Source organism: Heloderma suspectum, chromosome 4 (genome assembly GCF_057233095.1).
Source record: "Heloderma suspectum isolate Gila_16-S chromosome 4, 16-S_ref, whole genome shotgun sequence".
NCBI classification, from domain to species: Eukaryota; Metazoa; Chordata; class Lepidosauria; order Squamata; family Helodermatidae; genus Heloderma; species Heloderma suspectum.
Window position 1 is genome coordinate 19,695,389 of NC_139461.1, and position 14,390 is coordinate 19,709,778.

At 44.6% G+C, this 14,390-nt stretch overlaps 1 protein-coding gene across 1 annotated transcript in view; it reads left to right on the forward strand.

Moving 5' to 3' along the window:
• KCNQ3 (potassium voltage-gated channel subfamily Q member 3) overlaps positions 1–13,461 on the forward strand; it is a 242,195-nt gene extending 228,734 nt beyond the window's left edge. Inside the window, exons 11-16 of the mRNA XM_084848784.1 lie at positions 1,364–1,551; positions 3,774–3,876; positions 5,242–5,373; positions 6,395–6,493; positions 7,591–7,675; positions 9,772–13,461. Of these exons, the coding sequence (XP_084704910.1) occupies positions 1,364–1,551; positions 3,774–3,876; positions 5,242–5,373; positions 6,395–6,493; positions 7,591–7,675; positions 9,772–10,500 (1,336 nt within the window). The 3' untranslated portion in view covers positions 10,501–13,461. The remainder of the gene's footprint in view (positions 1–1,363; positions 1,552–3,773; positions 3,877–5,241; positions 5,374–6,394; positions 6,494–7,590; positions 7,676–9,771) is intronic.
• Positions 13,462–14,390: the final 929 nt, after the last annotated feature.

A 14,390-nucleotide genomic window follows, 5' to 3' on the forward strand; every position in this document is an offset into this window, starting at 1 on the left:
CAGTAAGCCTCCTGCATTACTTCCCAGAATCCAGTTTGGAAGGGGGTTAGATCTCACTGTGGGTTCATGGCAATGCTGAGTAGCACCTTGGACTGTCCCTTGGGCTGCACAAAGTTTCTGTACAGATTTACAGAGGCCTCCTGTGCACAATGATATGAACATGGAACATGACACACACTGGAAGCATTGGTGCCTATGTGCAGGGACTTGATGTGGCTTAGGAACGTACTGGAACCCTCTAGACCTAGCAGCAGATGACATGTCAGGGCCAGACTGGGTTCTTGTACAGCTGTTCTCAAACCCAGACCTGAGATACCTGTTGCCCCACCCAGGGGTCTCTATTGTCCATTGCTGGGACCGAAGTGGGGAGTTGGTATCTCTCAGATGCCTGCCAACCGTAGGACTTCGTGTTGTGCATGGCTATCCCCTTCTGTGTTTGAAAGAGGCTTCAGGGGCTGGGCACACAGTCTGAGCTCTTAGGCCAGGAGTGGGCAACTTCTGGCCCTCCCGATGTTTTCCCCGAGAACTTCCATCAACCCTAGCCAGCATAGCCAGTGGTGAGGGATTATGGGACTTGTAGGCCAAAACATATGGAGGGCCACAAGTTGCCAATCCCTGGTCTCCGTGAAGTCAGCCTCAGCACATGCCTTTCTCAGTTCAAGCCCAGGGTCCCTGACAGGCAGGAAGCTTTGATTTCATTTTGACACCAGTTCCACTCCATCCAGATCTATGCATTTCAATGTAAAGTACAGTTGGGTCTGAATTCAACTGCATCCCAGTGTTCATACATTTCCAGTGGCAAGCTGGGATTCCTTTTCAGCATGCACTGCTTCTGTAGTTCCCTCAAGCATTTTGGGCATTTGGCTACAAGTAACATCTCACTGCCACAAGAGGGTGCTGAGTGACCGAATTCACCGGCATCACATTATATGAATGGCAGGATCAAAACTGCAATCAGTGGATTAATTAATGGTGGTGGGGTAACCCTGTTGGTTGCTTTACTCTAGCAAATCAAGCATAATTGTTTACAGGGATCAACACTGAACATAAGAAAATTCTGAGGATACAAGTTCAGCTGATAAATTTGTGGGATTAATCAACTAAATTGCATATTGAAATTCCTCAGTTGGGTTAGGGGTGGTGATGGAGGAGGGGAAATAATGATGTTTATCTTATTTGGAGGCCTGCCAAAACCTTGCTCAGTGGTATGTTGTGCACATAAAAGCCATCAGCTGTTATTTTTTCTTTAGTGGCATCCTTCGTGTATTTATTTGCTTGGTATATAATGCTTTTGGAACACCTTGAAATACAGGTCCACATTGAAATGCGGGGGAGAAATGATCCCTTTTCCTTATTTTTTTAGCCAAAAGCTGGGTCTCTTGGATCGGGTTCGTGGTACCAATACTAAAGGAAAGCTATTTACTCCTCTGAATGTAGATGCAATTGAAGAAAGTCCTTCTAAAGAACCTAAGAGTGTTGTCTTGAATAATAGAGAGCGTTTTCGCACTGCATTCCGAATGAAAGCTTATGCATTCTGGCAGAGCTCAGAAGGTAAATGTTTGTCTTGATTTGATTTTTAACTTGGCTAGACTATTTCATGAACCACCCTCTGCTTTTTCTTTTCTGAGACTCCTTCTGACATTTTAACTAGAGTTGAATTGAATTGTTGCATTATTATCATCATCTTTAATTTGGCAAAGCTCTGACATTTTGATTCAAAAATTTTAATTTTCAGATTCCAATTTGTAAATTTTTGTTTTGACTTGCTTTCAAAACAACCAACGCTTACTTGTTGTTGGCTGAACCAAGTGACGGTTTTGGTTTTGCTATTGTTAGTTTTTTAATGTGATCACTCTGTTGAACATTCTGGAATGAAATTTGTAATTCACATTCACAGCGCAATCTGCATTTCAACATCAAATACCAGCTTGACTCTCATTCCTATTTTAAAGGGGGGGGGCAATGTAAAAAGCAACAACAATGGCCTGCAGTGCAATACCTTCTTTGAATATTAAGACGTTGCAGTGAAAAGTAATGCTTATATTTAGGAAATCATGCTGCACTTGATGGACAAACCATTCCTCAAGGAGGGCAAAGCCAGATTCTCTACTGCCCCAGAGGCCAGAACAGGATCCATTGGGCTTAAGTTACAGGAGGGAGGATTTTGGTTGAACTTAGGAGAAACTTTGTGACAATAAGTGCAGTTCAGCAATGGAACCAATTACCTAGAGGGGTGGTGCATTTTCCCTTGCTGGATGTCTCCAAGTAGAGACTAGACAATCCATCTGTTGGGCATGCTCTACTCTGGATTTCCTTCATTGAGCAGGGACCAGATGGACCACAGGACCTCCTCCAATTCTATTATTCTAATCCCCTTCCCTTTCCAAGGGTGCCAGGAAAGATGAAAAACACCATGCAGTTTAATATCTCTCCCAAAGACAGAGACATGGGACAGACAATTAACGTGCAAATTCATAATAATGCCTCACCTGCATTCTGGAGTGGTAGAGGCCCAAATGGACCCTATCACATGATCTTGCTGAGTATATGGATTAACCGATAGGTTGTGTTCTTTTGACCCCAGGTTAATTTATCTAGAATAAATATGAGTTGGTAGTGCTCTCAACAAAACTGTTAATATCAAGATCAGTTGGGTGTTGTTTTTATTTTGTTATTGCTGTGTTTTTAATTGTGTTTTTTTAATATATTTGTTTTAATCAAGTTTTTATTTATCTATGATTGTCAGCCACCATGAGTGCCGTTTTCTTAGTAGAAAGGTGGGGTACAAATCAAATAGATAAGAAAATAAATAATGCATTTTAGGATTACCGCTCTGCAACATAGTAGGTTGTGTCCTCAGGACAACTTAGTAGTAATGAATTAATAATCTGACCATGATTTTATTCATTCATCCTAGCTAATAAAAGAGCGTTTGGTGGTTTAAGGAGAAGGGGGTTAATGTGGATAGATAAATCCAGAAGATCAAATTGCTGACTTCTACGTTGGTGGATTGTAAAACATTTGGGAGCCACCGTTTTGCTGAGCGATGCTGTCAAATTTTGTAATTAGTCCACTCGCCTATTGAACCTCACACATTTGTAATGCTCACCTTTTTAACAACCCCGGACCAGGGGTTTAGGAATTCATTATTAAGTACAGAATGGACTGTGAGCTTCCGAGCATGCACAGTCTGTATCTAAACAATGCCATTTCTATGCATGCACTGCATTGGTTGGATTAACCCTTTCCTTGCCTAATCTGGTGCTGTTTCCCTCCTCACTGCCACTCCAGCTCCACAAGAAGGAGGACTCAACACCTCCCCCCTAATTTTTTAGTCTTCCTATCGCCACCTCCACCACTCTGGCTCTGTGAGAAGGACAAAAACTGAGAAATGCTCCACCTAAATTTTTAGCCATCCTACTGTCTCCTTAGCAGTTTCCCTCATGGCATCGCTGCTGCCACTGCAGCTCTGGCTCTGAGGAGGCACTACACGATTCCAAACTAAAACCGCCAAGATGCACTTCAGGGTTGCGGATGTGCAAAAGCTCATTTACATGGACTGAGAGTTTGCTTTGTGGGAGAACTCTTGTCTGAGTCTGCATGGGTGAATTTGTTTTTTTCTAAATAAATAAACTCACTCAGGGTAAGTTTGCCGATCACTAGTTTGATGGGTGGTAACAGCACGAAGGGAACTTTGCAGATACCGTTTGAGAAACTTCACATTGTTCTGATTTCTCCTCTGTCTGATCTTTGTTCATGGGTCTACAATTTAGATGCTGGATCAGGAGATCCTCTGGCAGAAGACAGAGGGTACAGCAATGAACTCCTCATTGAAGACATGATACCCACGCTGAAGGTGGTCATCCGAGCTGTCAGGTAAAGTTCGTGGATGTCGCCATTTTTCTTTGTTTTTCAATCGGTTTAAAATGTAAGCCAATTAGGCCCCTGTTGTCAAAAGTATGGTCTGTCATTTGTGATGACTGCAACATCAGTTTACTTGCCACCGTGAAAGAGCTTTCATCAATGAAACATCACAGACAGAAATCTCTTATGCTGTCCAAAGCATACCTCTGAGGCAGAGTATATTCTCTGCATGCACAAAATTCCAGGTTGAATCTCCAGTATTTCCAAGTAGGACTGGAGAGGAACCTTGTCTGAAACCCTGGAAAGCCACTGTCAGCTAATATAGACAGGACTGAGTTAGGAGGTCCAATAGTCTGACTCAGAATAAGGCAACTTTGTAAGTTCTATGGCCTAAATCAAGGCTGGGGAACCTGTGGCCCTCCGGATGTTGTTGGACTGCAATTCCCATCAGCCCTAGCCAGCCTGGCTAATGGTGAGTGATGCTGCAAATAGTAGTTCTTCAACATCTGGAGTGCAAAAGTTCCCACAGCCCTGTTCTAAAGATAATAGTGTTCAATATAGACAGTACACATATTCATCTGTGTGAGATCCAAATCAGATGATACTTTCAAAGACTTAAGGATGGGTGAGAATTTAGATTTAGTTCTTTTTTAATAAGAATTTACCAAAATTCACATTTTTTTTCATCTTTGAGCTGGAAAGATTTAAAAAATTCAACTGAGGGAGAAACTGAAGTGGATACATGCATCCATCCAGGCCCAGGGAGTGTTTAGCTCTTAAAAGTCATGGGTTGAAGTCATGGGTATTCAGCCATGTTTGTGGCGCTGAATTAGGGTTGGTCAGGTCTCACTGCAAAATGGCAGCCAACGTGACTACCAACCTGTCTCAGCTTTTGCCACTGAATTAGGGTTGCCCCCTCTTTTTTCTGACAGGCTCCTCATCTTTAACAGCTATATGGCAGACAGGTACAACATGGTCCTTTCCATGGTGAGAATAGCTGTACCTATTGAATTTGGCTGGTGCAGATGGGTGAGAATTTCATTTCAGTTCAGTTTTGATGAAAATTTACTGAAATTCACAAATTTGGGACAGAAAGAACTTGAGTTTTTAACAATTTGAATGCGGGAGAAAGTGAAACCAACAGTTCTGTCCATCCCTATGTAGCAAGCAGCTATGTCTTTTTTTCTTTTTCACTCTAGAGTAAGTACAGGGGCCCTGAACCAGATCAAGATCCTGGTGTTGGGGTATGGGGGGCTAACCCCCCTCTGCAGTCCCAATGCAGATTGGGCCTCCGGTGCTTGCAATTTATACTGCCAAATAGTGATCCATTATTGCAGATGAGAAGACCTACCAGTAAACGTTCTCTTCTTGTAACAGAATACTACAGTTTCGCCTTTATAAGAAAAGATTCAAGGAGACTTTGCGGCCTTACGATGTCAAGGATGTGATAGAGCAATATTCAGCTGGTCACCTTGACATGCTTTCCAGAATCAAATACCTTCAAACGAGGTAAGATGTGTTGCTGCTAGCAGTAGCAATGCACAAGAAGTGTAGATTCTAAGATGGCCTGGATGAGCACAGAGATTCTCATTATGGAGCAGGCAACCTCAGAGAGTTGCTAGCTCATGCACCATTGAGGGCTCTAGTGCCTCCAGCAGATGCTCAGAAGGCACATGAAAGCTATGACTGTACAACAAGAAGGACATCTTTACACAATCGAGATCTGGAGTTTATCTCAGGCTAGATTATACTTCCAGTCCAGTCAAGTCAAGTGGCACATTGACATACCATACTTCAACAGTAAGTGGTGTTCAGTGGTAGAGCACATGCTTTCCATGCAGAAGGTCCTAGGTTCAATCCTGCCTGAAACCCTGCAGAGCCGATGCTAGCCAGTGTTAACAACACTGGGCTATGTGGACCAATGGCCTTACTCAGTATAAGGCACTTCCTGTGTTCTTAACAGTCTTTATAACAACCCTGCAGGGCAGGTGAACATTATTATCCTGGAATTGCAAACAGCTGACTGAATAAACAAAAAGACAGGCAGGCATTCTAAATGTGATGGAACGAAAGTGGTTTGAACACACATGCACAAACTCCTCGGAAAGCAGCAGACATGTGTCTAAGCCTTTCCCAGCTCACTTAAAATATGACGCCTGGCTTGCCCTCACTCGCCTTCACTTGTCCAAACCCACCTAATGAGTTGAAGGCAGATATGAGAGTTGAACCCTGTACTTCCTGAAAAACTCTGTACCTTTGCCACTTCACTATACTACTTTGCATTATTGCAGAGAAACCAACAAATGTATAGATGCTGGTGGAAAACACAGAAGTTTTCCTTCAGGTCAAATAGGAGCTGATCTGATTCACTGACTGTTTGATGTATTTTAGAAGATTTATATCCCACCTTTTGAACAAAGATTGATTCCTAGGATGACTTATAAAAATAAGCCCGTGGGACTGGGGTGGATCAGTTATAAATGAATGAATCATAGCCCTTTCAGCATGCCCTATTATTCTCTTCTTTCAGAATAGATATGATTTTTGCACCTGGACCTCCATCCACTCCCAAGCATAAGAAATCCCAAAAGGGAGGAACATTCTCTTACCCTTCGCAACAATCTCCAAGGTGAAATTATTCTGCATGTAGCTGGTTGGGAATAGACTTCCACATTTCCATCATTCCCCTCCCCCCATCTCCATAAAACTCTATGATTATGGGTTTCTATTCTATAAATTATGTGGTTAACCTCTCTTACCATATAACTGTGGGGAGCTGTGGGGTGTAGTGTGTAGACCAAGTTAGGATAATGAAGCTTCAAATCCCCCTTCAGACATGAAGCCCATGAAGGCCAGTAATTCTTTCTCAGGCTGACTTATGACGCACAGTCGTTGTGAGGATAAAGTGGGATAACACTAGTGTATACCACTCGCAGCTCACTGAAGGATGCCTCCACGCCCTGGGAACCTCCAGATTGGGATTACAGCCATGTGTAATAGACTTCCACATTTCCATCATTCCCCTTCCTCCCCCCACCATCTCCATAGTGCCAATATGGCAAAGGCCACAGAATGCTGTGTGATGCTGCTGCTGAACATGAAATGAGAGCAGTCTCCAAGTTGACACTAGTGCTAATGTAAATTATGTTGTGCTGGTGTAAGTGACCTCTAGCGCAAGTGGATAGGGAGACATTTTTCTCTCTCTCTCAAAATACTAGAACCCGGGGTCATCCCATGAAGCTGATTGGTGGGAGATTCAGGACAGATAAAAGGAAGGGTTTCTTCACACAGCACATTGTTAAACCATGGACTTCGCTACCACAGGATGTAGTGATGGCCACCAATTTGGATGGCTTTAAAGGAGGTTAGACAAATTCCTGGAGGAGAAGGCTATCAGTGGCTACTAGTCCTTATGGCTATGTGCCACCTCCAGTACCAGAGGCAGTGAGCCTGTGTACACTACTGTCAGTGCCACTCAGTGTAAAACTGAACTGTGTGCAATTAACTCTGGCTTCCATGCCTTTAAATGAGGACAAAAACGCAACCATGCTCATACCCAGACCAAGCATGTGAATGAACAATTCAGAAACGCCTTCCCCTCAAAAGTTTTATGCATCTGATTTGTGCAGATGGGCATCCATAACATCCTGCGTGAATTATTTGTGAAGTGGCAATAATAGAGAAGGTTCTGCATATCCCTAAACTGGGTCATTTCATCTCTTTTAGGAATGATCCATATATAGCCAAAGCGTCCACAGTAGATCCTGATGACCAAAGTATGATGGGCAAATTTGTCAGAGTCGAAAGACAGGTACAGAATTCTCAGCTCTTCACATTAATATTTTCCCCTTTGAATACCTGAGATTTTGTATAACTTTTGTACTGGTGACCTGTTTTACTACAGTTGGCTGCATAAGTCCTGGACAGCTTGGGTGGAGAATCCAGACTTCCTCTAAGTTCAGGTTCAGTTCGTATCTGGCCTCTTGGTCTTGAGCCCCCGCAAACTCGGTGCTTTTCATTTGCACAGTTGGCCCAGAACTCAAAACTATCAAGAGCCAATAACACTGATGGCTGTAAAATAGACTTGACTTGTTTCTGGGGCTAGGTGGGATCAGCCTAGCAATGGCTGCTAGTCATAATAGCTAATTATGGAACTCACTGACTGGATTCACACAACACGCTAGCCCATTATGTTTTATTTTCCAGAACAACCCATGATGGGTTAGTGTGTTGTCTGTGGGATGTTTTTCCCCTCCACAGTGGGTTATTTCCCCCAAATATACCACCCTGAGAACCCACAGTCTGCAGTAGTGGTTATTTTACCTATGATGGGTTAGCATGCTGTCTGTTACGGAGATCGCCTACAGAGTTGCTTGGCAAGAGTGACCAAAAACACTGCTGCCACTCTACTCCTCTGAAGTGGTCTCTATTCCTGCTGCAGAGGATGCTGGGATACCTACCTGGCTGGGCACGAGGGCTACAGGAGGAGGAGGGGCAAGGGGTGTGTGAAATAAACTACTCTGTGTAGCTTCTTTTCCTGATCGTCTGATGGGAGTACAGTAGGTTGTTTGCGTAACTACCTACCCAGCATAGCTTGCCACCCAACATGGGTTAGGGTAACATGTGAACCCAGCCACTGTGTTTAGAGGCAGCACACCACTGATAAGTCATGACTGGAATCTCCATCTTCAGAGGCTGTATGCCACTGAATAGCAGTCATCAGGAACAACAGAGGGGAAGGACCTTCATGTGTGTGGGCTTCCCTAATGGCACCTGGTTTGCCAATACGGGAAGCAGGATGTTGGGTTAGATGGACCTTTGGTCTGATCTAGCAGGTTTCTTCATAAGTTCTCATGATGATCAGACTGGAACAGGCTGTCTTGGAGGGTAGTGGTCTCTCCTTTGTTAGAGGTTGTTAAGCAAAAGCTGGGTGGCCATCTATCAAGGATGTTGTAGCAGTCAGGTGTCCAACATGGTGCCCTCGGCCTTCATTATGCCCATGGACACCTCTCTTGGTGCCCACCAGTCTCCCTGCCCCTTCTGATTTTTATTTTATTTCTTACGATTTTTTAAAACGTTGTTTTTTAACTGAGAGATTGGCATGGTGACATCTTTAGTTGTGTTCAAAAGAGTGGCTTTGTATTTTGGAGCTCAGACCCCACCACCTGTGCCTTGTACTTAGGTTCTTGAGCAATTTAGATTTCTTTTTGTCTCACCAGTTTACCTTCTGTGAAATGAGTTTTTTATGACCAGCCATGGCCACCTGGTAGCCATTTTATGAATGGCCAAGCCCCCCATGACAGCGATTTTGTGAGACTGCCCACAACACTCCCTCAACATTTCAAATGTGCCCACTGACCCAGAAAGTTTGGGGACCCCTGCAGTAGCAGCTGATTGGATGAGAAGACTTTTGAGGTTCCCTCCAATGCTGTAATTCTATGATCATGGATAGTTATATCTACCATGGGCTGCTCATGAGCTTCTCAGAAGCGTCTTTCAGGATGAAAGTATTTGCAAGTGTTTGTAGAGCATCTTGCACAAGAATGCAACTTTACCATGAGACAGCAGCTGAGTCACAGATAAGGTAACATCTAGACAAGCTCTTAGTGTGAACCTGATCCAAGAGAAGACATGGAACCTAAGAGTGAAAGCTCCCACCCCCTTTACAATCCAATATGGACTCCTTTAGGGAAGGGCTGTAGCTCTGTGGTAGAGCATGTGTACTGCATGTGGAAGGTCTCGGCATCTCCAGTTAGGGCTGGGAAAGGCCCCTGTCCAAAACTCAGAAAAGCCATTGCCTACAATACTGAGCTAGATGGAGCAAACCTTCCCAAGCTCCCAACCTGGCTATTACTTCAAATACCCATCTGTTCATTGTTTTTTGGTCTGATGGCCATTCTCTTTCAGGTCCATGACATGGGAAAGAAGCTGGATTTTTTAGTCGATATGCACATGCAGCATATGGAGCAGCTGCAAGTCCAAGTCACTGAGGTGTGCCCTTCAAAAGATACCACATCCCTGGCAGAGGATAACAGATATTCTGAACTGAAATCGATCATTTACAAATACTCAGAGCCTTCTATTCATGATATGCCTCCAAGCTTCCACCATGTCCCGGTGAACAAAGTTCCTCCTTTTGGATTCTCAACACAGGACTGTGGCATGGGTCCACTTTCATTGCCGTTGGGTGGGCAAAACTCTGGTAGGTGGGAAGCCATGCCATTCTCAACTTCCTACGCAGAAAGGCCGACCGTTTTGCCTATCCTTGCATTCATGGACCCCCACATTTCCTATCGGTCACCCCCGGGGGACCTCCAGAGCCCCCACTCAGACAGAATCTCTTTGAGACAGAAACACAGCTTGACGAGAGACAGCGACACCCCATTATCCCTCCTCTCTGTCAACCACGAGGAACTTGAACGCTCGCCAAGTGGATTCAGCATCTCCCAGGACAAAGATGATTTCCTGTTTGGGCCAAATGGAGCTTCAAGTTGGATGAAAGAAAAGCGTTACTTAGCGGAGGGTGAAACAGACACTGATACTGACCCTTTCACCCCAAGTGGCTCTATGCCTCTGTCCTCAACAGGGGATGGGATTTCTGATTCCGTATGGACCCCTTCTAGCAAGCCAGTTTAAAATTCTCCGTGGGCGTGGAGTGGGGTGGGGCGGTGGGTGGAGTCACTGGCTGGCTTCTTCTCATGATGTAAACATAAACTTTGTATATCTCACTATACACCCCCAAAGCTTCCTCGCTCGACCACAAACAACTCCCATGGCTGCACTGCATGCTGGCCTCAGTGGTTCTCATTCTGCGCCATTTCATGTGGTCAATTAATGCGGTTTTGTTCATGCAGCCAAAACTAAGCAGTTTAGTTTTGAGCATGGTTTTGCATGACTTTACACTATAAATGGGACAGGCGATTTCTTCTGTGATTAAAATAGCAGACAGGATGTTCTTCGGTATACCAAGGGTCAGGTCAATGCCGGACACAAAAACAAACAAAACAAGACACCTGCACAGCGGCACATGCTACAAGCAAAGCAAAATCAAACACCTGGGCAGCATCCAAGAAGACATGAGAGCTAATGTAAATTTCATTGTGCTCATGTAAGAGGCCTCTAGCACAGTGCCAATAGCATTTAGGCGTGGCAGGTATTCTGCAGAAGATCATTGTGCCAGCCAAAGCTATTGGCAATGCGCTGGTGGTCGCTTCTGCTAGCCCAGTGTAATCTAGATTAGCCCTCATGTCTTACTGGATAGTGCCCCTAGTTTTCTGAGCAATGCCCTTTGGTATATAGGTATGTTTATGGAATACTACCCCACCGCCTGGCTATTTAAACCTTGGTTATTGATCTTGCTGGTGCCACTCTAACCATGGCTATTAATTCTGCTCATCCAAACCTTCATTTATTTGTATTTCTTTGGGTGTTCCTCGTCCTGATAACTGATGTTGCATATAAAGCCACAGGGTGTAGGCACACTTCAACTCCAGGAGGCCTTGAACGCTTTTCTGCAACTCTTAAGCTCCATTGATTTCAGCGGGGCTTATATGTGCCTAACACTCTCTGGATTGTGCCAACACCACTATCACCTATGAGTTCATCCCATTGAACTCAATGGGTCTGGAGCCATTTCTGATTCCTTAATTTCCATTGATTTAAACAGGATTTTTAGGTATCTTAACATTCGCTGCTGTGTCCAGTGCTTCTCTCACCTACGGTAAGGAACAAATCACATTTCACACTTTATGGTGGAGGCGCGTTTGCTGCATTTACACCTGTGTTCCCACTTTAGGGAGCATGTCAAGTATGAAGGGGAAATGTGAATCTACATCATTAGTGTAGACATGCCATGGACATGTGCTGGGAGCACACTTGGTTGTGGGTGCCTGTCATGCGCCCATTGTGGGTTTGGAGACGTGCTTCTCCCCTTCACACTTTACATGTTCCTGGTAGGGAACACCGCTTCAAATAAGGCAACTGTGCCTGCCACCATAAAGTGTGAATCAGGTCTGAATCCCATTAAACACTATGGTATTTGAGCATGTAATTGTGAAGTTTCATTGAATTCAATGGGATTTTAAAACTTTATTTTTATATCATTTTTTCAGTACAATGAACACGGGCTAAACGTAGTGTGCTCAGTGTCTCTATCATGTATGATCAATGGCTAATGATGATTCACTCTCCAGGCTAAGCATATATTGTATAAAAGGAGTGCATTACACTCAGTCTAAGGCATTTCCCCCTTATTATGCATCCTGCAGTTTCCAATATTTCAGAAGTTCTTTAGGATTTTCTTTTTCTCCTGGAGGTTCTACTGTGATACAGTTCACCTTCATCAAGAAACTTTGTGAAGTAGGCTGAATAATCCCACTATGGAACATTATGAGAACATTATGAGAAATTACTCGATTAAGACATGATTTGATCACCTTAGTCGACTGTCGACAGAGCCATAGCCTCCTGCTGCTCCTAACAGTACAAACCCTGCCACCACATGAACACAGCAAAGGTGTTATCCTGATGTCACAAACATCAGCAGATATTTTCCTGTGCCTCAGTTTCCCCATCTGTAAAATGGGTCTGATTATACCTCGCTATGGGGGATTGTGCGAGGCTGAGTTTGTGCATAGCCACAGAGCATTTTGAACTCAGTGGAGAGTCAACCTTTCCCCTTTATTACCTGTGGCCTGCACATTACGGGGTCATTGGCATAACCATGGATAAAGGAATGGCACAGGTGTTGGGTTTTTCCTTCACTGGTATACATGTACATGCTTGCAGAGGATTAAGGCCCAGTTCGGAGATCTACTGGACCAGCAATGCAGTTCATGTGGTGTAGTGCGGGTGTATGCTTCTCCACTGCATACATGAAGTAGCATGCGAGATGTGGAGCGGCGTATATATGTGACAACCCTATGATCCCTCCCTTTCTAAGGGGAGAAATCATGTGAATCAAACCATCATTACACATAACTGGCCTTCATGTGAAGCTCTTTTAGGACCACAGAAAGTGCTCTTATGTCAGTTCAGACTCTTACTCCATCTAGCTGAGTGTTTTCTACTTCAACTAGCCACCTCTGCAAGGTCTCAGTCCGATGTCTTTCCCACCACCTGATCCTTTTCCCTGGAGATGCTGAGGTTTGAGCCTGGGAACTTCTGGTTGCAAAGCAGGGGCTTCGCCACTGAGCTATGGTCCCTCCCATCACTTCTTACTTTAGGTGGGTGGAGGGCAGATGTATGCCCAATACTCTGCTGCACAAATGGCATTGCCAGCCCAGTAAAGGAGTCTGAAGCAGGCCTAAATCAGGGGGTAATCGAAGCATCTCTGTTAACAGGCATGCATCTTCCCTGTGGGATTTCTAGCTGGATCATTGGTTGTGTACATGACAACGCCTTTTCCATCTATAATGATTAGAAATTATTATGCTACTGTCATCAAAACAACTACGCCCAACTGGTTTTGTATCTTGGTGCTGCCTTTCACAAAGGACGCAAGGGTAGGTGGTGTATTCGTTGAATGTATGGTTAGCACGTTATGTAACCCAGGAAACAGCCATTTGAAGTTTAAATGATCATCCTTAGAATTGTGATTAATTTCATTGCATTTCACAGAATCTCTTTTTTCTGTGATGGGCCTAATGGTGCATGTGACAATGGCCATAGTGGCCACCAAGAGACGTAGTGTCCTGGCTCTCTTCTTGGGGGCATGGGATTTCTCACACTAGAAAAGAGCAGAGGTGGCATTTCTGAAGAGTGCAAAGCAATTAACGACTGAACACATGTAACGCGGGTCTGTGCAACCTCATTGTGAAGAAAAGGGGCAATCCAAAAACAGACACAAGTTTCTCACATGAAAGCACCCAGAAGGCCTCCCTCGCCCCAAGAAGTGTGTGTGTGTGTGTGTGTGTTGATTTCCACCCTCTTCCTTCGTGTGTGTGAAAAATATGGCATCTGTGTACAGGAGGGGTGCCCAACCTGGGGCCACATGCAGCTGTGTGTGGGGTTATTCCGTGTGTGGCCCCCAAAGCTATTCCGTGTGTGGCCCCCAAAGCTGGCAAGATCCAAGCCACTTTCCCCCGCATCCTAGCTGATTAGCTGGGCAGCGGGAGGGGGCGGGGATGCTGTTCTCTGGCTTCCAACATCACTGTTTTGTTTTCCCAGTGCTAGTACTGGCAAAGAAACCGCCATCTTGGTGGTGATTGCTTGGGGAGCCACCCCTAGATCTCAATGGGCAGGGAAGGGAAATTGTGTGTGTGTGTGCGCGTGTGCACGTGCGCATGCATGCATGCACACACGCATGCAGGTGCAGCCTCCGGGCAGTCACCGGACGTGGTCCTCATGGCTGAAAATGTCGTGCATCCCCTGGTACAAGAACATCACTTGTGATTGTGGTTACTGTGGAACAGAATGCATTGATTCTAGCCAATGAAGCAAACACAGGAGCTTATTTAAGCATCTTCAGGTCTACAGTCCTCATGTGGTTGCAGTTATATTTCCCTCATGTATACTGGGCTATTCTC